General features: G+C 42.4%; 1 protein-coding gene across 7 annotated transcripts in view; it reads right to left on the bottom strand.

The window, feature by feature from the left end:
* The window catches only part of DGCR2 (DiGeorge syndrome critical region gene 2), a 116,818-nt gene that overhangs the window by 71,444 nt on the left and 20,463 nt on the right, over nt 1–24,911 (bottom strand). For 4 of the 7 annotated variants that reach the window (XM_089653185.1, XM_089653188.1, XM_089653184.1 and 1 more), the window contains exon 2: nt 20,356–20,388. The exons of the other annotated variants lie outside the window; for them this stretch is intronic. In XM_089653185.1, coding sequence (XP_089509311.1) covers nt 20,356–20,388 — 33 coding nt within the window. The remainder of the gene's footprint in view (nt 1–20,355; nt 20,389–24,911) is intronic. 7 annotated transcript variants of the gene reach the window in all.

Genomic DNA, 24,911 nt, shown 5'->3' with positions numbered 1-24,911 from the left:
GTGAATGAAAATGACAGGTGCTTACAAAAACACACAATACAAAAAGATACAAGAGCGCACAACAGCAATACAAACGCAGACCCCAGTCTCGGCATACATGTAACATCACCGGCTAGATGACGTGGACAAATCACTGGGAAACACTTGTGTGCAAAGTGGCTTTCTCACAGGAGCCATTTGTATGTATATGGATTGAGCACTTTCTTGGACCTTTATAAAATGTATTTATATATTGGACTAATTGATACACATTACACCGAATATATTTTTGTCTGGACAGTTGAAAATAAGTAATTAATGGTTTAGATGTTGAGTAATTTGACATTTGAGGATGATAGCAACAGTGAATACAAAAAGGTACAGCGGCACAAAGCCATTCATTTTATTGACCGGATGCACATAGCGTCTGGGCTGCCCAGGCAGAAAAAAATACACCAGGAATTCTGCGGAACTGGCTCATCCGGCCCACACACAAACCACACTCAACCAACCTAAAATCAACCTTCCTGCTCAGAACTCAATCCTTTATCCAGGCATTGCTATAGAACATCCAACCCACTTTTGCTGGTTAGATGGGAAATTCTGCACACTCATTGCAAGTTCTACCAAAAGAAAAAAAAAAAAAAACGCTGCCCCCCCCCCCTAAAAAAGCAACAACAAAACCAAAACATACACACACCTCAAAATGGTATTAAGGTTCTGCTTATGTTTTTTGTAATAAACAGTAAATTACTTACCTAATTTGTGCAGTGGTTTGGCACAGAGCAGCCATGATCCTCTTCTCAGGTCCTCTGCCGGAGCTCCAGAGTCCTTCCCCTAGACCAGTGCCCCAAAGCAATTCGCTTGCGATGGGGGGCACTGGTGCATGTTCGATTCCAAGCCCAGCTCTATGCGTCCATAAGACACAGAGCTGTGGCTCGGCCCTGCCCCCACTCTCTCTTCATTGGCTCACTGGCTGTGACTGACAACAGTGGGAGCCAATGGTCCCCACTGCTCTCTCAGCCAATGAGGAAAGGAGGTCATAGGACAGCCAAGGCTCTCATGCACATTGAGGGATCGAGAGGGGGCTCAGCTGAGTATTAGGAGAGCTGAGGGGGAAGCAGCACACAAGGGTTTTTTTTACCTTCATGCATAGAATGCATGAACGTAACAAAAACCTCCTGCCTTTAGAACCACTTTCATTTGCAGAATGCAAAGCACACCTCCAGTTATGTTAATGGTCAGACCTTGCAATAAGTGGCACTGATTTGTTGGAGGCAGGAGGTAGTGATCTCTGGCACCCCACAACCAAAATTTGGATTTTTAACTGGGGCTCCGGCAGCAGACTGGAGATTAGGGGCACCAATTTAACAGGAAGACTAAACACCCTATATTGTAAAGCAGTTACATTACCTTGATAGGTCTGCCCTGATAAATACAAATTTCCAGTAGAACTGCTAACTTTTTGAAAGTTTAAAGTACTTAAAGTATTTAAATTAAGCCCATAAAAACTCTTCCATTAAGGTAAAAAATGTTTAGGCATCAGTATCCCTCCCTCACCCCCCCTCCCAACCTTTTACCTACCTGATCCCTCATTCGATCCAGCACTGTGCCCATCTACAGCACTTCTCTCTCCTTACTTCCTGATCTCTTAGTCTTTGCTGAGGCAGTGGGAACTATTGGCTCCCACTGCTGTCTATTGAAGCAGGGGATGGGGCATAGTCCCGCTGTCTGTGTTAATCAACGCATAAGTGCTCCCATAAAAAGCAACTTTCTACGGGGTACTCAGGGGAGGAGAGAAGCCAAAGTGGGATCCAAAAGAAGGAAGTTTAGGGTCGCTCTGTGCAACAGAGCAGGGGAGTATAAACCTGTTAGTAACTGCTGTATTTTTTTTTAATATCTCTTTAATGTAGAGTTTTCCAAAAGCAGGGTTTTTGAGTTACCATAAGGCCTCATACACTCAAGCACAACTGCGGCTGTCATTAACAAGCATTGTGCTGGAGCTTCCTTCCCCTGCCAGTTTTTCTCTTGGTGTCAGGAAAAGCTGCCAGAAGTGACTCATGCTGATAACAGAAGAACAAAGCAGAAGACAGAAATCACACTCAGAGCTTTGGATAGACACAAGTACACACTATAGAGGGATATGCTTTGTTAACATTTCATGTCTGAGGTTTACAACCAGTTTAACAAGTCCGTTCAAAGTGCTCCTCACATGTCTGCAGGGATTACATTGAAAGACAAGTATTAGGTCTTCATATATTGCTTTAAAAGTAGTTGTAAACCCTTACATTTACCCATGGAAGTGACTGGCCTCAGGTGATACACAGAGATGAAACAAATCCTCCTACATAGGTTGTACCTAAAGCCATCTGTCCCGTACATCCATTCAAAGTGCAGACTTTACACAGGATCTTTTAGCTCTGAAAAGCAGGGGGCAAGGAGCTGAAGTTAAAGTGTTACTAAACCCACAACAGTAAAATCTGTCTGTATATGCAGTAAAGCATGCTTGTTATACTCACTGTGGAACCTACCAGGTTAATCCTCCACATTGTGTAAAAAGGATGTTTGATCCTCTCTTCTCCGATCCTTCCCTTCTTCCAGTGTCTCCCTCTTATCTCCTGATAGAACAGAGGCTAGGGACAAGCTGCACATGCTCAGTTTGATGTGTATTGCTAGAGAGTTTTTTTTATTGCGAGAGTGCATGTGTTCAGCACAGGGCCAATCAGCACTGTTCAGATAGAGGTCAGGATTCTGCATCCTCCTATAACAGAAAGAAAACTACCAGTGCTTGGCTGGACACTGATAGAAGTCACACGACTGCTCAAACTGCTGATGAGAAAAGGTATTTAGCAGTTTGTAATTACTAAAATAATTGCATTTCCATGTAGTGTATACTGTGGGAGACCAGGTCTAATGAATGCAGGGTCCTGGGTTTGGTAACACTTTAATTAAAAACACAAGAAACCCTACTAAAGCTACTTTAAGTAACAGAATGCCAACAGTCTTTCACTACACACAAAAACAGTGGCTTTTTCTCCCAAGTAAAACTTGATTCCTGCAAACGAGATCTAATTTGCAGAATTTCAGACATTGTTTTTTCCCATGCAGTGGGGCTGTTCTCGCACTGCACAGGTTAACTGCTTGTCTTGCTATAGGGGAGAGAACATGATTGGTTCCTAACCCGCCCACACCCCGTGGTCCACCGGTCTTGTAAATTTACTTTTCTGAACTGTTCCTGACATCAGCATGCTCAACGCACACTCCACAGACATAGTAACAGTCCACCGCTGGACCGTGGGGAAGCACGGTTTTCCGGAGGATTGGTGGGTCAGGTGAGAATGATCTTTGTGCTCACCCCTAGAAAAAAAAAGTAATTAAAAGGTCTCATCTCCACAGACATATACAGTAGATATCGTATGTGAGAAGGCTCACAAATTAATGAATGAAACACTTCACAGGCACTTCTTGACTAAACCAACATCTGTGACCTTTCCCTTTCACATTGCTAATCAACCATGGGAAGGGGCTCTCGGTTCACTGAATAAACACAAAGAACTGAGGCACCATTATCACATTTAGAGCACAATTTCTAATTCTGCTTTAGGTTTTAGAGTTCAAAGAAAAGAACTGAAATAAGCCTTGACAAAAAAAACAAAACAAAACTGGATTTATGAGCAGGTATTTTGAGTTACCCACCCAAATTAACTTTACACACCTTTCAAATTAACAACTTTACACATCTTCCATCTTGGAGTACAGACAGCCCTGCAATGTTTTCAATGTGTGACAGCGGATGCAGGCAGATGATCCCTCACCTGCTGTCATGGGGGTGGGGAGGCTGCAGATGCTGGACCATGTTACATGTTCCACCCTAAAAAATAGTGGAACACAGAACATATTCCAAAAGGTGAATTGGTGAACTTATCCTTTAAGTCACCCATTACTGACATAGGAGATTGATTATGTAGAGATGAAGGGACCATTCCCCTTGGTCCAGCCAATGACAGAAAGAAAAAAAAAAAAAGAAGCTACCTTCAAACTGACCACTCCCAGGATGTGAACAGGAGAGATTGGTGGACAATGTTTTTCTGCCCAGGACATGATCAGACTTCCTTCCTTCATAGCTGCCCAACTCCTGGTACCCCCAATAATTGATATAGACCAGTGCAGTGGCATTGTTTATTGCACCCTGATTGGGTCTCAGAAGGAAAACTTTTGCCTAAGCCGTGTTTAGGATGAGGCCTAAGTATTCTAGACAAAGAGAAGCCTGGAAGGCAGACCTTTGAAGTTGATTACCCAACCAAAAGCCTGAAGAATCTAAAAAGTCCTTTAGACAATTGCAGACAATTTTGAGGAAGATGAATTCTTCAAAAGAGGTTCATCTAGGTACCCTGTAACCTGGATGCTGAGTTCTTCATAAAGGGAGTAGGGGTGTAAGCACCTATGTGAGTACTCTGGGTGAGGATAGGATAGGCCAAACAGCAGTGTAACAAATTAGAAGGGTTTTTCTCCTACACTAAAGAGAAAAAACCACCTATGAGGTTGGTAAATGGGAATATGGGTGTAGACATCTTAAATCTCTACTGATGCCAAGTATTTTCCTTGTTTCAGCTACATAATAACTGACCTTGCAGATTCCATGTGAAACTTGTGAACAGGAAGGAACTTTGGATTTTAGGTCTAGGAAGGGACGAATACCCTTGTTGGATTTTGATACTATGGACAGGTTTGAATAGAATCCATTTACCCTGTCTTCCAGTGGGACTGGAACTACCAGGGCAATCTGTAAATCTGACTGTCCTTTAGCATATTTTGGTTGGTTTGAGAAGACTATGATGAGGGGGTAGAGTTGAAACTCTTTGTACCCCACTGACACCACATACTAAACCCATAAGTCTGGGATGTCTGTGACTGAGAGGATTGCAAACTAACACATGTCCCCTTACTCTTAGTAGTGAGAGGGCCCCTTAATTGTGAAGGAGGCTTTAGGGTAGACTTGATGGGCTTCGTGTTCCAAGTCTTGTGCCAAAACAAATGGCTGAATTTTGACTGTGTTTTTAGGAGGTAGAAGTTCCTGCAAAGGGTTGTTTTGCAGCTTTCTACTGTGGAAGAAGGACCTTTCCTCCTGAGACATTTTATGAACTTGTCACTTGTGAGGCATCTTTTCCAGGAGGCATCAGCTGACCATGCCTACAGCCATAAGATTCAGCTTATGAATACCACTGACAGCCAGCTTGGAAGATTGTTGCATGACTTGTTCTAGGGCATCAACACAGAAAAGTAAGGTGGAAGGCAGTGTTTTTGCAAGTGTTTCACCAGATTTCAGTCCTGAAACACAGGATTAATTAAATTGCCCTTCTCCTAATTAGCTTACCAAACAGAAATTGCACAAATAGCTGGTTGCAGGGCTAGACCCGAAAGAGTAAAAAAATAAAAGAAAAAAGTATAATTTTCTGTTTTCATAATGAAGGACCATCTTCAATAGGCATGGTAAGATGTTTTTTAAGACTAAAAAGGCAGGGTCTACTAATGGAATGATTTAATATTTAGCCATTTTTTTTTCCCCCACTTGGCTACGATTCTCAGGAGGGGTGAAAACCTTTTCAGGAGAAAAACCCAGAGGAGTATGGCAAGACAGAGGAGAATCAAGTGCAACTAAACCAAGGTTTTTCCAATTTCCAAATTAGCAAGCATATTACATGAAGCCATAGCATCAGGTGGATGGGATCCTGAGGGTGAGAAATCTTCAGTGGCCTCTTTCAACACTGCATTGGGTCTTCTTCAAAGTTTTCCATATAACCTCCAAACTCAGGAAGAGAGAAAGTGGAAGTGGGGAAGAAGCTTTAGCCTACCGTCGGCTGAATATGGGTCACAGAAGTGTAAAATGAAGCACACTCCTGTGACCTACAGGAAAAGTATAGCCAAAAGAGGTTGGTTCTACTTCTCCATTAAAGGAGAAGTTCACCTTTGGGAACATGTTACATATTTCACCCATTTTTAGGGTGGAACATGTAACATGTTCTCATAGCTGCAGCCACACCCGCAGCCCCCCCTCACTCTGACAGATGGAGAAGTTTCCCCGCACTATACGTCAGATTTGAGAGCAGTGCGGCCATGCGGGGCTCCGCTCACACGGCAGCATCACTCATTCACAGAGTTCTGTGAATGAGTGCCTACAAGTCCCGACAGCCTTATAGCGGCTGTCGGCTTGTCGTTTTCAATGAACTACCCCACCACTGTGGAATGTGGTAGTTCATTGAAGCTTCCTGTCAGAATTTCTTCTTGCTCGTACATCCCGTACAGCAGGCAGATATTATGACAGGTCTGCAGGAGACCTGCATGGCATCAGTGATCTACTGATCACTGGTGCAATGCTTTCCAGGCTCCTCCAGACAAAAATAATAAATGCACATTTTTTTACCTGCAAAAAAATGTGCATTTATTATTTTTGTTAAGAAGGTGAACTTATCCTTTAAATGTTTTTTCTTTCAAGCTATCAAAGAGATAGAAAGTTGGTGATATATTCCGTATCTACAGTAAGGGAATATTCATTTGGAAATGGCTAACCCTTTACTAGAACTGTTCCAAATATAGATACTGATGGCAACGAGGCCTACCACAAGTGAAAGGGACTTGTAAAGCATCAAAATTGTCAAATGTAATATTTGGACACCGGCACAATTTTAGTTTTTTTCAGGTATTTAACAAAACGTATTCAAGATAATAGTTATATAATGGATATGGGCTGAAAGTGCACACTCAGGTTTAATTTGAGGGTATGTACATCCAAACTGGAGGAAGAGTTTCTCTACTAAACAACTCGTTCACTCCCTCATTATTTCACGTTTGGACTACTGCAACTCCCTTCTCACCTCATCACAGACTATCCCCACTTCAGTCTATCCTGAACTCAGCAGCCAGACTCATCCACCTTACCAACCCCCTCTGTCATTCCCTCCACTGCCTCCCGATTGCCCAACGCATTAAATTCAAACTACTAACACTGACATACAAAGCCATTCACAATGCTGCCCCAAACTACCTCACCGACCTGATACCCAAATACCACCCAACCCGTAATCTCACAAGACCTCCTACTTTCTAGCTCCCTGGTCTCCACCTCCCACGCCCGACTGCAGGACTTCTCCAGGACTTCCCCCATCCTCTGGAACTCACTACCCCCAATCCATCAGACTACCCACCTCACCTTTTGGCGCACCCTGAAAACCCATCTCTTCAGGGAAGCCTACCCCACCCTCACCTAAGAGCCGATCACCTCCACTCCTCCTACCACTCCATCCCCCACAGCCACTTCCTCCTGTACCACTTTCCCCTCCCTCCTAGATTGTAAGCTCGAAAGAGCAGGGCCCTCGAACCCCTCGTGTATTGTTTTGTTACTGTATTGTCTCATGTTCTGTCCCCCACTATAATGTACAGCGTTGAGCAAACCTTTCTGGCGCTATATAAATACTGTATAATAATAATAAAAATAATAAAAGGGTTTAGGAATTACAGCTCTTAAGAGTAGCCACCCCCCCTTTTTCAAGGAACCAAAAGTAATTGGACAATTGAATCAAAAGCTGTTTCATGGCCAGATGTGAGCTACTCCTTCGTTATTTCTTCATCAATTAAGCAAATAAAAGGTCTGGAGTTGATTCTAAGTTTAGTATTTGCATTTGGAATCTATTGCTGTGAACCTACATCATGCGTTCAAAGGAGCTGTCCATGCAAGTGAAACTGGCCATTGTAAGGCTTCAAAAACGAAACGAATCCATAAGAGATAGCAACAACATTATGAGTGGCCAAATCAACAGTTTGGTACATTCTGAGGAAGGAAGAATGCACTGTTGAGCTCAGCAACATAAAAAGTAATGGACTTCTATCCCCAACCTTTTGCAGGAATTTGAAAGCTTCAGGGCCCTGTCTAATCTTAAAATCAATTTCTCCAAATCAGAAGTGATGGGCGTAAAGCTACCTTTTCACTTTAAATGGTCTGATACAGCTCTGAAATATCTGGGCATCCTGATCCCTTCATAGCTAACACATACCTTTTCCTTGAACTTCCCCCCGCTTCTAGATGAAGTTTAATCTCTATTATCCACTTGGCATAAGGGCATGTACTCTTGGTTTGGCCGATGCAACATTGTGAAGATCTGCATCTTACCTAAATTCCTTTACCTCTTCCAGGCTCTCCCTATTTTTATATACCTTTACAGTTCTTCAAACAGGATGATGAGGTGCTTAATGACTTCATCTGGGCGAAGCAAAAACCATGGATCCAACGTAAACTCCTACCATTGCCTAAACGACATGGAGGACTAGCAGTCCTGGACTTACGTAAATATCATTAAGTGGCACATCTGGGGAGGCTGATAGACTGGTGCCGCCATGGTGACATTAAATTATGGCCACACATCGAGCAAGCTCAGATTCGGGTTTTTCTCTGTAGGGCTCCGTGGTGCAGTTGCACTCCTCCTTCTGCCATCAAGATACATCCACTGATAGGTACGACGTTTTGTATCTGGTACTCTCTATTTGTCTTGTCATAACTGTCATCAGAATGTTCCCCCCTCCACCCCATACTGGGGAATTCCAATTTTGAACAAGGGTCCCTTCATGGTCCATTTATGTCCCTATACTACTCGGAGTGGATTCAGGCTTCTCACTTTCTAGTGAATGGATCATGGCCCTCTTTACAACTTCTCTGTGACCCAAGGGGTCCCTACAGCCTGAATTTCTGGAAAGCCTTTCAACTGCGACACTTCTTGAGCTAGCTTCCCTCACCCACTAGCTTTCAACATCCGCTCGCCATGCTGGAGGAATACTGCTCTGCCAAGGACGCTATGCCCTTATAACTTACTTCTAACGTCGGCTGCAGACTTTACCCCCTCTTACCTTCTGAAGTGGGATTCGGATCACAGGAGAACCTTTTCGGAGACCCAAAGGTCTACTATCCTTTTAATTTCGCTGAAATCGTCCTCGTACATGAGAGTGCAAGAGAACAACTTTAGGAGATTGTCTCGTTGGCACAGAACTCCTGTGGGGTTATGGAAGCTTTCTCCCTCCAACTCCAGTCTTTGCTGGAGATGTCAGGAGATGGAGCGGACACTTCATATATTCTGGTCGTGCCCTCAGCTTGTACACTACTGGGAAGGGGTTTGTCACATCATCCAAAAATTCACGGACTATTCCGTGCCTTTGGACCCGGTGTTTTTTCTGCTACACATCACCGATATGCCACCCAGAGCTTGCAAGAGATAGGATGTGTGTTACCTCCTGAATGCGGCCAAATCTTTAATCTCCTTATGGTGGCGGAAGACGCACCCTCCATTGCTAGGGCTTTGGCTACGTAAAGTAGAGGAAATGAACCATATGGAAGACTTGATGCTTACGCATCAACATAAACGTGATGTATATTCTAAAACTTGGACCCTTTGTAACTTGTTTGTTTACTCGGAGGAAGGGAAGTCTCTCCTAGAAATGGGCATTCACATAGTCTCATTGTTTCTTACTCGACTTTTTTTACCTACTTTCTTTACCTTTTTTATATATGAATAATTACACCGGACAGCGGAGTGTTGGTCCCTTTGTGGAGTACTGGGTCGCATTTCTGATTCTGGAACTTTATTTTTCCTGTACTCTTTTGAATTTTGTACATGCTTGTATTACTTGATGCCTTTCTTCTGTAATTTTTTTATGACTGTATTGCTACATGTCACTTGTCTACTGCTGTTCCGTTGTCATAAATAAAGAATTTGAAAAAACAAAAAGGCATGGACGTCCACAGAAGACAACAGTGGTGGATGATCGCAGGATCCTCTCTATGGTAAAGAAAAACCCATTCACAACATCCAGACAAGTGAAGGACACTTTCCAGGAGGTGGGCGTATCATTGTCAAAGTCAACAATCAAGAGAAGACTTCAAGAGAGCAAATACAGAGGGTTCACAACAAGGTGCAATCCATTCATAAGCCTGAAGAATAGAAAAGTCAGATTAGACTTTGCCTAAAAACATCTAAAAAAAAGCCAGACCAGTTCTGGAAAAGCATTCTTTGGATGGATGAAACAAAGATTAATCTGTACCAGAATGACGGTTAGAAAAAAGTGTGGAGAAGGCTTGGAACAGCTCATGATCCAAAGCACACAACGTCATCTGTAAAACATGGTGAAGGCAGTGTGATGGCATGGGCATGCATGGCTTCCAGTGGCACTGAGTCATTGGTGTTTATTGATGATGTGACAGAAGCAGCCGGATGAATTCTGCAGTGTTTACAGATATACTGTCAGCCCAGATTCAGCCAAATGCAGCAAAGTTGATTGGATGGAGCTTCACAGTACAGATGGACAAAGATCCAAAACACACTGAAAAAGCAACTCAGGAGCTTTTGAAGGAAATGAAGTGGAATATTCTGCAATGGCCAAGTCAATCACCTGATCTCAACCCAATTGAGCATGCATTTCACTTGCAGAAGGCAAAACTAAAGGCAGAAAGACCCACAAAGGACAGCTGCAGTTAGAGCCTGGCAAAGCATCAGAAAGGAGGAAACCCAGTCTTTGGTAATGTCCATGGGTTCCAGACTTCAGGCTTTCATTGCCAGTAAAGGATTCTCAACAAAATATGAATATAATCATAAATAAAATGTTCATTTTTAATTTGTCCAATTACATTTCAGCCCCTGAAAATGGAGGGACTGTGCATAAAAATGGTTGCAGTTCCTAAAATTTGTACTTGATATTTATGTTCAACCCCTTGAATTAAAGCTGAAAGTCTGAACTTCAAATTCATTTGGATTGTTTAGTTTTAATTTATTCTGGTGGCACACAGAGCCAAAAGTATGAAAATTGTGCCGGTGTTCAAATATATACACACACACAGATAGATATAGAGATTGATCTATCTATACACACACAGGCCACTTTATTAGATACACCTGTTTAATTGCTTGGTAACAGAAATTGCTAATCAGCCAAATCACATGGCAGCAATTTAATGCATTAAGGGATCTAAACGTGGTGAAGACGACTTGAAGTTCAAACCGAACATCAAAAAGGGGAAGAAAGGGGATTTACATGACTTTGAATATGGCATGGTTGTTGGTGCCAGACGGGCTGGTCTTAGTATTTAAAAAACTGCTGATCTACTGGGAATTTCATGGAAAACCACCTCTAGGGTTTACAGAGAATGGTCCGAAAAAAGAAAATATCCAGTAAGTGGCAGTTGTGTGGACAAAAATGCCTTGCTGATGTCAGAGAACGGGCAAACTGGTTCGAAATGATAGAAAGGCAACAGTAGTTCAAATAACCACTTGTTACAACCAAGGTATGCAGAATACCATCTCTGAACACACAACATGTCAAACTTTGAGGCTACAGCAGCAGAAGACCACAACAGGTGCCAGTGTACCCATCTTCTGATGGCTACTTCCAGCAGGATAATGCACCATGTCACAAAGCTCAAATCATCTCAAACTGGTTTTTTGAGCATGACAATAAGTTTACTGTACTCCAATGCCCTCCACAGTCACCAGATCTCAAACCAACACAGCACCTTTCAGACGTGGTGGAATCAAGAGATTCTCATCATGGATGTGCAGACAACAAATCTGTAGCAACTGCATGATGCTATCATGTCAATATGGACCAAAATCTCTGAGGAATGTTTCCAAACACCTTGCTGAATCTATGCCTCAAAGAATTAAGGCAGCCCTGAAGGCAAAAGGAGGTCCAACCCAGTACAAGCAAGGTGTATTCAATTAAGTGGCCGGTGAGTGTAAATATTTTTTTAAGTTACTGGATTTAAAAATATTTTTAAAAAACTGTACATTTCGATTTTGGTTTTCGGCCAAGTGCATCCTGAATTTTTTTTTTCAGTCCAGAATTTTCATTTTGGTGCACCACTAATTGCAAAAGTTACCCAGGATCTTTCTGATTTTTATGTGGCATAGTTGTCAACATTTTTAAGTGTAAGTAGCTTTGGAGATATTTTTTAAAGCAACACTTACCGCTATGTATCTTTTGAAAGCCAGTACCATATTGGTTGACGTATCATCCAATGTCAACATCTTTTTCCAGGGTTAAGAATAGATGATGGTTTAGGAATGACAGTCATATAAATTCTGGTGCCTGTGCAGATGTGTTCATATCACTTGTTTCACACAGATCAGTCCCTTCTTTGACTCTTACTTTATGACCTGGTACAAAGTGATTCGTTGGGAAGAGGGGACAAAAGGGAATGCATCCATCTGCTTGCAGCAGACGAATGGCATCATTCTCAATGATTCGTCCTGTCAGTCACTTCACTAGAGCTGAAAGACTGTTTTCCTCTATGACAACAAGGTACATCTTTTCTCATAAATTATACTGTTGCTATATTTTGTGACATAACGGGTGTTTATTCATGCAGACTTGTAAAGTTGCTGATAAGTCCACTTCAAAGTGATTTTCTAGAACACTTTCCTGCCTGTTGGTGTAAATAATCAAGCTACCTTTAGTTTTGTCTTAGATCTTGGGTGTTAAGATGAAACCAGCATTCACCTAAAGTTGTCTGCTGCATGAGCATTATTGCACACAAAAGCACACTCATACCAGGAAGAAAATAACCCCAGCACTCTCAGATCCTGCATCATGTATAAAAACAACAGTAGTAGTAACACATTTCCTGTCCTATGGTGTCTCAATCTTGGATGAAGGAGCAACAATGACCCCTTTGGACAGAAACACTGTGGGATTGATTTACTAAAGGCAAATGGGCTGTGCACTGCAAGTGCACTAAAAGTGCAGTTGCTCTAGAACGGAGGGCAACATGCAAGAAAAAAAAACAGTATTTCTGCTTGCACATGATTGGATGAAAGAAATCAGCAGAGCTTGGCCTCATTTCAGAGCTTCCCATAGGATATAAAGCAACTGCACTTAAAGTGCACTCACAGTGTATAGTGCATCCAGAAAGTATTCACAGCGCTTAACGTTTACCACATTTTATGTTACAGCCTTATTCCAAAATGGATTAAATTAATTTTTTCCCTCAACATTCTACAAACAATACCCCATAATGACAACATGAAAGAAGTTCATTTTGAAATCTATTAGAAAAAAAAAAAAAAAAGAAAAAAAACCACCCATGTACGCAAGTATTCACAGCCTTTGCTCAATACTTTGTTGAAGCACCTTTAGCACCAATTACAGCCTCAAGTCATTTTGAGTATGATGCCACAAGCTTGGCACACCTAATTTTCGCCCATTCTTCTTTGCAGTACCGCTCAAGCTCCATCAGGTTGGATGGGGAGCGTTGGTGCACAGCCATTTTCAGATCTCTCCAGAGATGTTCAATCGGGTTCAAGTCTGAGCTCTGGCTGGGCTACTCCAGGACATTCACAGAGTTGGCCCGTAGCCACTCCTTTGTTATGTCGGCTGTGTGTTTAGGGTCGTTGTCCTGTTGAAAGAGGAACCGTTGCCCCAGTCTAAGGTCCAGAGCGCTCTGGAACAGGTTTTCATCAAGGATGTCTCTGTACATTGCTGCATTCATCTTTCCTTCGATCCTGACTAGTCTCCCAGTTCATTCCACTGAAAAACATTACCACAGCATGATGCTGCCACCATCATGCTTCACTATAGGGATGGTATTGGCCAGGTGGTGAGCGGTGCCTGGTTTCCTCCAGACATGTCACTTGGCATTCAAAGCATAAGACCAAAGAGTACAAATCTTTCTTTCATCAGACCAGAGAGTTTTGTTTCTCATGGTTTGAGAGTCCCTTAGGTGCCTTTTGTCAAACTCCAGACAGGCTACCATTTGGCTTTTACTGAGCAGTGACTTCTGTCTGGCCACTCTACCATACAGGCCTGATTGGTGGATTGCTGCTGAGATGGTTGTTCTTCTGGAAGGTTCTCCTCTCTCCACAGAGAAACGCTGTAGCTCTTTTAGAGTGACCATCGGGTGCTTGGTTACCTCCCTGGCTAAGACCCTTCTCCCTCGATCGCTCATTTTGGCCAGGCGGCCCGCTCTAGGAAGATTCCTGGTGGTTCCAAACTTTTTCCATTTACAGATGATGGAGGCCTCTGTGCTCATTGGGACCTTCAATGCTGCAGACATTTTTCTGTATCCTTCCCCAGATCTGTTCCTTGATACAATCCTGTCTCGGAGGTCTACAGACAATTCCTTGGACTTCATGGCTTGGTTTGTGCTCTGACATGCACTGTTAACTGTGGGACCTTATATAGACAGGTTTATGCCTTTCCTAATCATGTCAAATCAACTGAATTTCCCACAGGCGGATTCTAATCAAGTTCTGGAAACATCTCAAGGATGATAAGTAGGAGCAGGATGCACCAGAGCTCAATTTTGAGTGTCATGGCAAAGGCTGTGAATATTTAAGTACATGTGTTTTTTGGGTTTTTTTTCATTTTTTATTTTTAATAAATTGCAAAGATTTCAAAATGAACTTCTTTCATGTTGTCATTATGCGGTATTGTTTGTAAAATGATGAGGAAAAAAATTAATTTAATCCATATCGGAATAATGCTGTGGCAAAAGTCAAACGCTGTGAATACTTTCTGGATGCACTCTATTTACCTTTAGTAACTCAACTCTTGTATCTGTGGAGAGGGTAGTGTTGGATGCACTAGCAGATATAAATGTAATATATTTCAGCTTACCAAACCATAAAATGTGCTGGTTACATTATTTTTTTTCCCCCTCCCCTAGCGGTGCGGGAGGGATTCCCCCCATCACTGAATGTGTTGATGGGGGAATCAAGTGATTTTCTTTCCTTCAACCGTTCTAAGGGGCTGTTACTTTTGCCTACTTAATGTGTTACTAAACCCAGGACCCTGCATTCAGTACAGTGGATATAAAAAGTATCCACACCGTTGTTAAAATGTCAGGTTTGTGTGCTGTAAAATGAGACAAAGATAAATCATTTCAGAACTTTTTCCACCTTTAATGTAACCTATAAACTGTACAACTCAGTTGAACAACAAACTAAAATCTTTAAGGTGTAGGGAAGTAAAAATAAAAAAAACAAAAATAATATGGTTGCATAAGTGTGCACACCCGTAAACTTTGTTGAAGCATCTTTTGATTTTATTCCAGCACTCAGTGTTTTTGGGTATGAGTCTATCAGCACGGCACATCTTGACTTGGCAATATTTGCCCACTCTTCCTTGCAAAAACACTCCAAAATCTGTCAGATTGAGAGGGCATCTCCTGTGCACAGCCCTCTTTGGACCACCCCACAGATTTTCAAATTGGATTCAGGTCTGGGCTCTGGCTGGGCCATTACAAAACTTTAATCTTCTGGTAAAGCCATTCCTTTGCTGATTTGGATGTATGCTTTGGGTCATTGCCATAATGAAAGATGAAGTTCCTCTTCATGTTCAGCCTTCTAGCAGAAGCCTGAAGGTTTTGTGCCAACATTGACAGGTATTTGGAACTGTTCATAATTCCCTCTACCTTGACTAAGGCCCCAGTTCCAGCTGAAGAAAAACAGCCCCAAAGGATGATGCTGCCACCACCATGCTTCACTGTGGGTATGGTGGTCTTTTGGTGATGTGCAGTGTTGTTTTTGCGCCATATCCAAACATATCTTTTGGAATTATGGCCAAAAAGTTAAACCTTGGTTTCATCCGACCATAACACATTTTCCCAAATGCTTTTGGGAGACTTCCGATGTGTTTTTGCAAAATTTAGCCGGACTTGGATGTTTTTCTTCGTAAGAAAAGGCTTCCGACTTGCCACTCTACCCCATAGCCCAGAAATATGAAGAATACAGGAGATCGTTGTCACATGTACCACACAGCTAGTACCTGCCAGATATTCCTGCAGCTCCTTTAATGTTGCTGTTGGCCTCTTTGCAGTCTCCCAAACCAGTTTTCTGCTCATCTTTTCATTAATTTTGGAGGATGTTCAGTTCTTGGTAATGTCACTGTTGAGCCAGATTTTCTCCACTTGATGACTGTCTTCACTGTGTTCCATGGAATATCTAATGCCTTGGAAATTCTTTTGTACCCTTCTCCTGACTGATACCTTTTAACAATGAGATCCCTCTGATGTTTTGAAAGCTCTCTGTGGAGCATGGCTTTTGCTGTAGGATGTGACTAAGAAAATGTCAGGAAAGACCTACTAGAACAGCTGAACTTTATTTGGGGTTAATCAGGGGCACTTTAAATGATGGCAGGTGTGTGCGGGCTCCTATTTACATGATTTTGAATGTAATTGCTTAATTCTGAATACAGCTACATCCCCAGTTATAAGAGGGTGTGCACACTTATGCCACCACGTTATTTTAGTTTTTATGTTTACCTCCCCTCCCTCCAAAAGATTTCAGTTTGTTTTTCAATTGAGCTGTATAGTTTATAGGTCACAATAAAAGGTGAAAAATGTCTGAAATTATTTATCTTTGTCTAATTTTTTTACATCACAGAAACTTGACATTTGAACAGGGGTGTGTAGACTTTTCCACTGTATATCTGGTCTCCCACAGTACATGGCAATGAAATTATTTTAGTAAAGATAAACTGCTAAATACCTTTTCTCATCAGCAATTAGAGCAGTCTTGTGACTTCTATCAGTGTCCAGCTGAGCACTGGTTAAAGCTTGTAGGAGTTCTCATTCTTCTCTCACTTCCCTATGAAATTTCATAACCCCCCTGACCCTTTGTCTGGACAGCCCTGTGCTGATCACATGTACCCCGCCCCCCTTCCAAAAAAAAAAAACCTCTCTAGCACTGCACTCCAAACTGAGTATGTGCAGAGTGTCCCTGAGGCTGTGTACGATCAGGAGATGAAATGGGGAATGTGGAAGAAGAGGAGGATCAGAGAAGACAGGATCAAACATTGATTTTACACAAAGCAAAGGATTAACTCCCCTAAGTTCCAAAGTTAATATACCAAGCATGCTTTACTGCATAGACAGACTGATTTTACTGTTGTGAGTTTAGTAACACTTTACAGTCGATAAGGCTTCGTGCACTCAGGCTGTAAAAAACATCTCTTTTAAAGGACAGTGGGCATTTAGAGGCTGAAAAATAAACCACATTACTCTATATTAGCCTATGTGGCAATGCACACATGGATGTTTACAGGTATTAGAAGAGAAGCATTTAGAGGCAGGGAAAAAAAAAAATCACTTGCGCATACAGGTAAAGAGTGTTTCAGCAGAAAAAAAAAAAAAACACCTGACGCGCCAAAACACCTGAAGCACACCTAAATGCTAAGCACATTTGACACTTGTGTGTTCATTCACCCCAAATGGTCAGAATAAATAATATTATGGCCAATGGAATGAATGAACGCCCAAGCCCTTGACACAACTAAAGCACTTTAGGTGCATTTTTTAAGTGCTTTTCTCCTGCCAGAAGAAGAGGCGTTCAAAGTAGCTGGTCAAATGCCCAGTGTGCATGAGACCTAACTGTTAGTATTTTTGCTCATCTAATTAGGATACCTGTAATACAAAAGCCTTTCCATGAGATAATTTTGGACACAAGTTTTCTAATACTCAAAAAAATGTAGATTTAAAATAAAAAAAAAAACAAAAAAAAACAAAACCGTTTGTCGGTTACTGTTTCTTTTGAATTTTGCTTGTGCAAAGTAATATACAGTCAGGTCCATAAATATTGGGACATCGACACAATTCTAACATTTTTGGCTCTATACACCACCACAATGGATTTGAAATGAAACGAACAAGATGTGCTTTAACTGCAGACTGCCAGCTTTAATTTGAGGGTATTTACATGCAAATCAGGTGAACGGTGTAGGAATTGCAACAGTTTACATATGTGCCTCCCACTTGTTAAGGGACCAAAAGTAATGGGACAATTGGCTTCTCAGCTGTTCTATGGCCAGGTGTGTGTTATTCCCTCATTATTCCAATTACAATGAACAGATAAAAGGTCCAGAGTTCATTTCAAGTGTGCTATTTGCATTTGGAATCTGTTGCTGTCAACTCTCAAGATGAGATCCAAAGAGCTGTCACTATCAGTGAAGCAAGCCATCATTAGGCTGAAAAAACAAAACAAACCCATCAGAGAGATAGCAAAAACATTAGGCGTGGCCAAAACAACTGTTTGGAACATTCTTAAAAAGAAGGAACGCACTGGTGAGCTCAGCAACACCAAAAGACCCGGAAGACCACGGAAAACAACTGTGGTGGATGACCGAAGAATTCTTTCCCTGGTGAAGAAAACACCCTTCACAACAGTTGGCCAGATCAAGAACACTCTCCAGGAGGTAGGTGTATGTGTGTCAAAGTCAACAATCAAGAGAAGACTTCACCAGAGTGAATACAGAGGGTTCACCACAAGATGGAAACCATTGGTGAGCCTCAGAAACAGGAAGGCCAGATTAGAGTTTGCCAAATGACATCTAAAAAAGCCTTCACAGTTCTGGAACAACATCCTATGGACAGATGAGACCAAGATCAACTTGTACCAGAGTGATGGGAAGAGAAGAGTACGGAGAAGGAAAGGAACTGCTCATGATCCTAAGCATACCACCTCATCAGTGAAGCATGGTGGTGGTAGTGTCATGGCGTGGGCATGTATGGCTGCCAATGGAACTGGTTCTCTTGTATTTATTGATGATGTGACTGCTGACAAAAGCAGCAGGATGAATTCTGAAGTGTTTCGGGCAATATTATCTGCTCATATTCAGCCAAATGCTTCAGAACTCATTGGGCGCCGCTTCACAGTGCAGATGGACAATGACCCAAAGCATATTGCAAAAGCAACCAAAGAGTTTTTTAAGGGAAAGAAGTGGAATGTTATGCAATGGCCAAGTCAATCACCTGACCTGAATCCGATTGAGCATGCATTTCACTTGCTGAAGACAAAACTGAAGGGAAAATGCCCCAAGAACAAGCAGGAACTGAAGACAGTTGCAGTAGAGGCCTGGCAGAGCGTCACCAGGGATGAAACCCAGCGTCTGGTGATGTCTGTGCATTCCAGACTTCAGGCTGTAATTGACTGCAAAGGATTTGCAACCAAGTATTAAAAAGTGAAAGTTTGATTTATGATTATTATTCTGTCCCATTACTTTTGGTCCCTTAACAAGTGGGAGGCACATATGCAAACTGTTGTAATTCCTACACCGTTCACCTGATTTGGATGTAAATACCCTCAAATTAATGCTGACAGTCTACAGTTAAAGCACATCTTGTTTATTTCATTTCAAATCCATTGTGGTGGTGTATAGAGCCAAAAATGTTACAATTGTGTCGATGTCCCAATATTTATGGACCTGACTGTATCTCTTTGAACCTGGAAACATGTAAATTCATTGTAAGGCTCCATGCACACTGGGCATTTTAATAATGCTGGTAGCGTTAGCTGTGTAAAGTTACGTTAAAAACGCACGTTTTTCAGCATTTTCTGTCAAAAAATGCCAGTTTCCTGCGTATTTCAGCGTTAGAGCGTTTTTACACCTAAAAACTCTCTAGAAACCAATTAGTTCTGGGGGGTTTTTCCAGCCAAAAAACGCTGATTACAAACTATGTTGTTGGACACATAGGATAATACACTGGGGAGTTAACTGGCTGTACAAAAAAATGCCAAAAGCCAAAAACAACAGCTGTAAAAACGTCCAGTGTGCATGAGGACTAAAGGTTAAAAGGAGGGGAAGAAAAGCTTGGATTGTGAGAGAGATAAATACCTCTAGGAACAATAGCTTACAGCGTTAATTTAACCCAAAACTAAAAATGTATAATATTGCAGCCTAACAATCACTAGATGTGATGGTTACATTTGTTTTCTTTTTAGGCTTTTTCCCCTTTGTTTTCACCTGGTGATCTGCCCTGTAATACCCCTCCTGCATTAGAGTGCCCCCACTCTGGATGAATGAGCACAGTGGGCACAGCAGCACTGTCAGTCTGGTGGGAGGGTAGTGTTAAATATACTAGGAGATTTAAATAAACAATCAAATTGGAGCCAAACTTCAGCTCACACTGTATAATCAGTTACAGCTTTTTTTTTTTTTTTTGGTTTAAAGAATTTGCATGAATTAATAAAAGCTGATAATTGTAAGCAACACTATCAATGTTGAATGGTTTGTCTCATCCCTGTAAAATGACACATCTGGAAAAGTGCTTGCTCTTTTGAAAAAAAAAAAAAGACTTACTGACTAGATCCTTGGATGAAAAAAGAAGAATGTCTAAAAAAAAAAAACACAAAACTAATGCAGCCATCACATCTAGGAAATAGTAAGCTGAAATAAAATAAATGGGTTTAATACTGCTTTAATGATTTCTAGGACTTGTATAATCTGCCAACCCATACCGCAATCTAACAGAGTAACTAAATACCAAAGAAAAAACGTGTGTTGGCTGCTCATTGACATAAGAGGCATTTCTATTCTATCAATCTATTGCCAAACTATAAGCATGCTCACCTGATTGCAGTCTTGCGAGAGCTATTCGTGGACCTGAAATTTAAAAATTTAAAAAACACTTACCAAACTAGGTACAATCTAATTAAGCATATAACGAAGGAAATATCTACATTTTTAAAATGCAACTGAGGGCAACATACAAAATAAGATTTAATAGTATTTTCCAGCTTTTGAAAGGGATCTCAAATCATATGTTTGGAAAATTATTAAAATCAAAGCGACTTTTGCCATTACACTTGCTATTCCCACCCAACAGTACTTGTATGTAGAGGTTGTTTTAAGTGCTTTATTGCTCGCTCTCATGTTACAGCTCTTTAGTGATCCTGTGATATCAGCTTTGAAAACTGTGTGAAAATTGACTTCACCTTCCAAAGTCTGATGTGCACTCTCTCTCTCTATTCAGTCTGCATGGATACAAGAACTTCATCCCTGCTTTCCCAAAATTAAATGCTAAATTCACCTTTTAGAACATGTATGGTGTAACATGTTCTGGTGCCCCTCCTCAGTGTGACAGCAAGTGAGGGTTCCTCTCCCCACTGTCACATTTTCAAAATGGCGCAGTCTACACAGCCATACCATTTATTCACAGGAATCTGTGAATGAAGAAACAAGTATCGGTCTGCTACCACAGCAGACTGACTTATAGTTTAAATAAACTGAAAGCAAGCTCATCAGCATTTACACTGCTTGCAACTCTAAAACTGAAAGTCCATAGAGAGGTATGGACAACAGAGCTGTAGGCAGTGTGTGCATGAGCCTGACACTGCACTCGTAATCAACTGAACTCAGGTGCAATACTTTGCATGCTCCTGTTTAAAAGATATTTTTTTAATGTGCATTTGTTATTCTTAATTAAAGGATAAGTTCACCTTTGGGAACATGTTATAGGTTCGACCCCTCTTTACGGTAGAACATGTAACATGTTCCTGATCCTACAGCTACCGCCCAATTCCACCTCCCTCCCTGTGGCAGAAGTACGGCCCTTGAGATTGCCAATCACTTAAAAAACAAGATTGACACAATTCGCAAAGACATCGCCGCAACTCACATGCCCTCTCAACCCTTCCCCTCTCACACAGCTACCCCCTCATCCCCCCTCTCCCTCAACATAACCCGCAGGGACTTCGTCGCTGCTCAAACTCCCTCCAACCCTGTTCCCCCTCACTCAGCTACCCCCTCATCACCCCTCTCCCACGGCCCCACCACTGCTCTGACCTCCACTTCCACCCTACATTCCTCATACTGAAGCCCCCTCAACACTCCGCACCTTTGACCTTACTACCATCGAGGAAGTCTCCAAGGTCCTCTCTGATGCCCGCCTCACCACCTGTCCCCTCGACCCTATCCCCTCACAACTCCTACAACCTCCTTCCCCCTCCATCCTATGCTCCCTCACCCACATCTTTAATCTCTCCCTCTCCTCTGGCACTTTCCCCTCCCCTCTGAAGCATGCACACATCACCCCCATACTTAAAAAGCCCTCCCTGGACCCCAATGACCCGAACAACCTCAGACCCATCTCCCTGCTCCCATTCACATCCAAACTCCTCGAGCACCTAGTCTACACCCGCCTATGCTCTCACCTCAACGACAACAACCTCCTACAGTCCGGCTTCCGTCCCCTACACTCCACCGAAACTGCCTTACTCAAACTCTCCAACGACCTGCTAACCACCAAAGCTAATGGCGACTATTCAGTGATCCTACTCCTTGACCTCTGCGCAGCCTTCGACACAGTCGACCACCCCCTCCTCCTCAAAAAACTACACTCCCTCGGCCTCAGAGATTATGCTCTCTCCTGGCTCTCATCCTACCTGTCACAATGCTCTTTCAGCGTTACCTATAATGCTACCACCTCCCCCTCACTCCCCCTCTCTGTTGGGGTCCCTCAAGGCTCCGTCCTTGGGCCCCTTCTCTTCTCCATCTACACCTCCTCCCTTGGCCAACTCATACACTCTCACGGCTTCAACTACCACCTATATGCCGACGACACACAAATCTCTCAACCCCCCACCTCACCCCCTCAGTCTCCGCCCAAGTCACACACCTACTGAGCGACATATCAGACTGGATGTCGCTCCACTTCCTTAAACTGAACCTCTCCAAAACCGAGTTTCTTGTCTTCCCCCCAGCCCGCACACCACCCCCCATTGACTTCTCCATCATGTCCAACAACGCCACCATCAAACACACCCCGCAGGCCAGAGTACTTTGTGTCATTCTGGACTCCAACCTATCCTTCCAGCCCCAAGTCCAATCTTTAACAAACTTGTGCAGACTCCACCTCCGCAACATCGCCATCGCACGTTCCTAACCCCAGAAACCACTAAACAGCTCATCCACTCCCTCATCATATCACGACTCGACTCGACTACTGCAACTCCCTCCTTACTGGCCTGCCTCGCCGCTGGCTATCCCTGCTTCAGTCGATCCTGAATACGGCTGCCAGACTCATTCACCTTACCAACCGCTCCGTTTACGCCACCCCCTCTGCCAATCCCTCCACTGGCTTCCGATTGCGCAACAAATCAAATTCAAAATCCTAACACTGACGTACAAAGCTGTCCACCATACTGCCCCGAACTACATCACCGACCTAATATCCAAGTACCGCCCAGCACGCACACTCCGCTCCTCACAAGACCTCCTTCTCTCTAGTTCCCTGGTCTCCTCCTCCCATGCCCGCCTCCAGGACTTCTCCAGGGTGTCACCCATCCTCTGGAACTCCCTGCCCCAACCCATCAGATTATCACCTACCCTCCTCTCCTTTAGGCGCACCCTGAAAACCCACCTCTTCAGGGAAGCCTACCCCACCCCCTGCTAACTTGCCGACCTCCTCCACTCTTCCTACCACTCCATCCCCCACAGCTTTCTCCTCCTGTGCCACCATCCCCTCCCTCCTAGATTGTAAGCTCGAAAGAGCAGGGCCCTCGATCCCCTCATGTTTTGCATTGTATTGTGTTGTTATTGTTCTGTCCCCCATTGTAATGTACAGCACTGAGCGAACTATTGGCGCTTTATAAATACTGTATAATAATAATAATAATAATACTAGCTGTCAATTTTTAAAAACAGCGCGGCCGTGCAGGGCTTTTCCCGCACAGCCACATCATTCATTCACAGTGTTCTGTGAATTAATGGATTATACGTCCCAACAGCCTTAGTGGCGGTTGGCTTGTAGTTCATTACAGGATGTACGAGCAAGCAGATATATTGACAGATCTGCAGGAGACTTGCATGACACCAGCGATCTGCTGTTCGCTGGTACAATGCTTTACAAGCTCCTACTACAAAAAATAATAAATGCACTTTTTTTATCTGCAAAAAAAAAAAAAAAAAAAGTGCATTTATTATTTTTTGTAGAAAGGTGAACTTATCCTTTATAGACATATTGTCTGTCAATCTCATTAAAAGGAATTATTCATCTGTAATGCACCTCCCATAATAGAACTAAAACAATCCTTTATAAGTGCATTTAAAGTATAACTAAAAGCATTTTTTTTTTCAGATTTGGATAGAATGGAGAGGGATTAGAACACCGAGTCAGCTTTTTATTGCTGTGTCCCAGTTAGGGAGATTAACCCTATTTGTTCTGTTTATTGTTAGCATTGAAAGTGAAAAAAAAAAAAGAAGCTGACTGGTAAACATTTTTAAGACTGAAGACACTCTTTTGGTCCCTGTGTGAAGAGGAAGAGAGGGGAGAAGCCATTCACAGCACTGGATCTATTCTACCTTCTCTTCTCCTTCACACAAGGAAGAGGGGGGAGGTCTGAGAAATAGAAAACATTTTTTACCCTAATGCAAGGAAGAAATATGCTTGTATGTGGTATTCTTTGTAAACAGTGATACAGAAGGAGTTAAAATTCCTTTAAAGTGGGCCGTTGCCTCCAGCTAATGTCTTGACATAATTGGCTTTTCTGTCTCCCTTCTAAAGTGGGTCAATTTATACATTAAGTCCCAACACTTGAATGAGGAATAACATTTTTAGATACCAAATATTTCTGCAATACTTTGCATCAGCATGAACCAGACCATGTATATGCATCTGTTCCAATCTTGCAGAAAGCAAAATATCAATACAAATGTTACAACAAGACAATAGATTTAAATACAAGAATGCACACTGTGCTTCTTCTAGGATATTCTAAAAGAAAGTGTTCCTTCTAGATTACAGAAAAGTATAGAAAAAGGATTCTAAACTGAATTGTTTGATACAGGCACAAAGAACACACTACAGTTGAACACCAGACATAAAGTGTGGCTCATTGTGTTTGCTACAAGCCATGACACTGAGAAAACTCCTTGCTTTATAGATGTATATGTATAGTAAAGAAAGAGGCAATGCAAAGTGATCAACACATCAGATAAATGCATGTCACAGATTTATTCTGAAAACTGCGTCTCGTAGGTCAGAAGTAACCTGTAAGCAGACATCTCAGGGTGACATAGTGACATAGTATAAAGGCACATGTGTCAAACACAAGGCCCGCCTGGCCATTTCATGTGGCTCTCACCCAGAACATTCTGCCACCTTTGGCTCTCACTGTCACCTTCTG

This window comes from Staurois parvus, unplaced genomic scaffold, assembly GCF_062004578.1.
Source record: "Staurois parvus isolate SC_StPar_1 unplaced genomic scaffold, SC_StPar_1.0 ptg000704l, whole genome shotgun sequence".
NCBI classification, from domain to species: domain Eukaryota; kingdom Metazoa; phylum Chordata; class Amphibia; order Anura; family Ranidae; genus Staurois; species Staurois parvus.
This window is presented reverse-complemented; position numbering and strand designations above follow the sequence as displayed.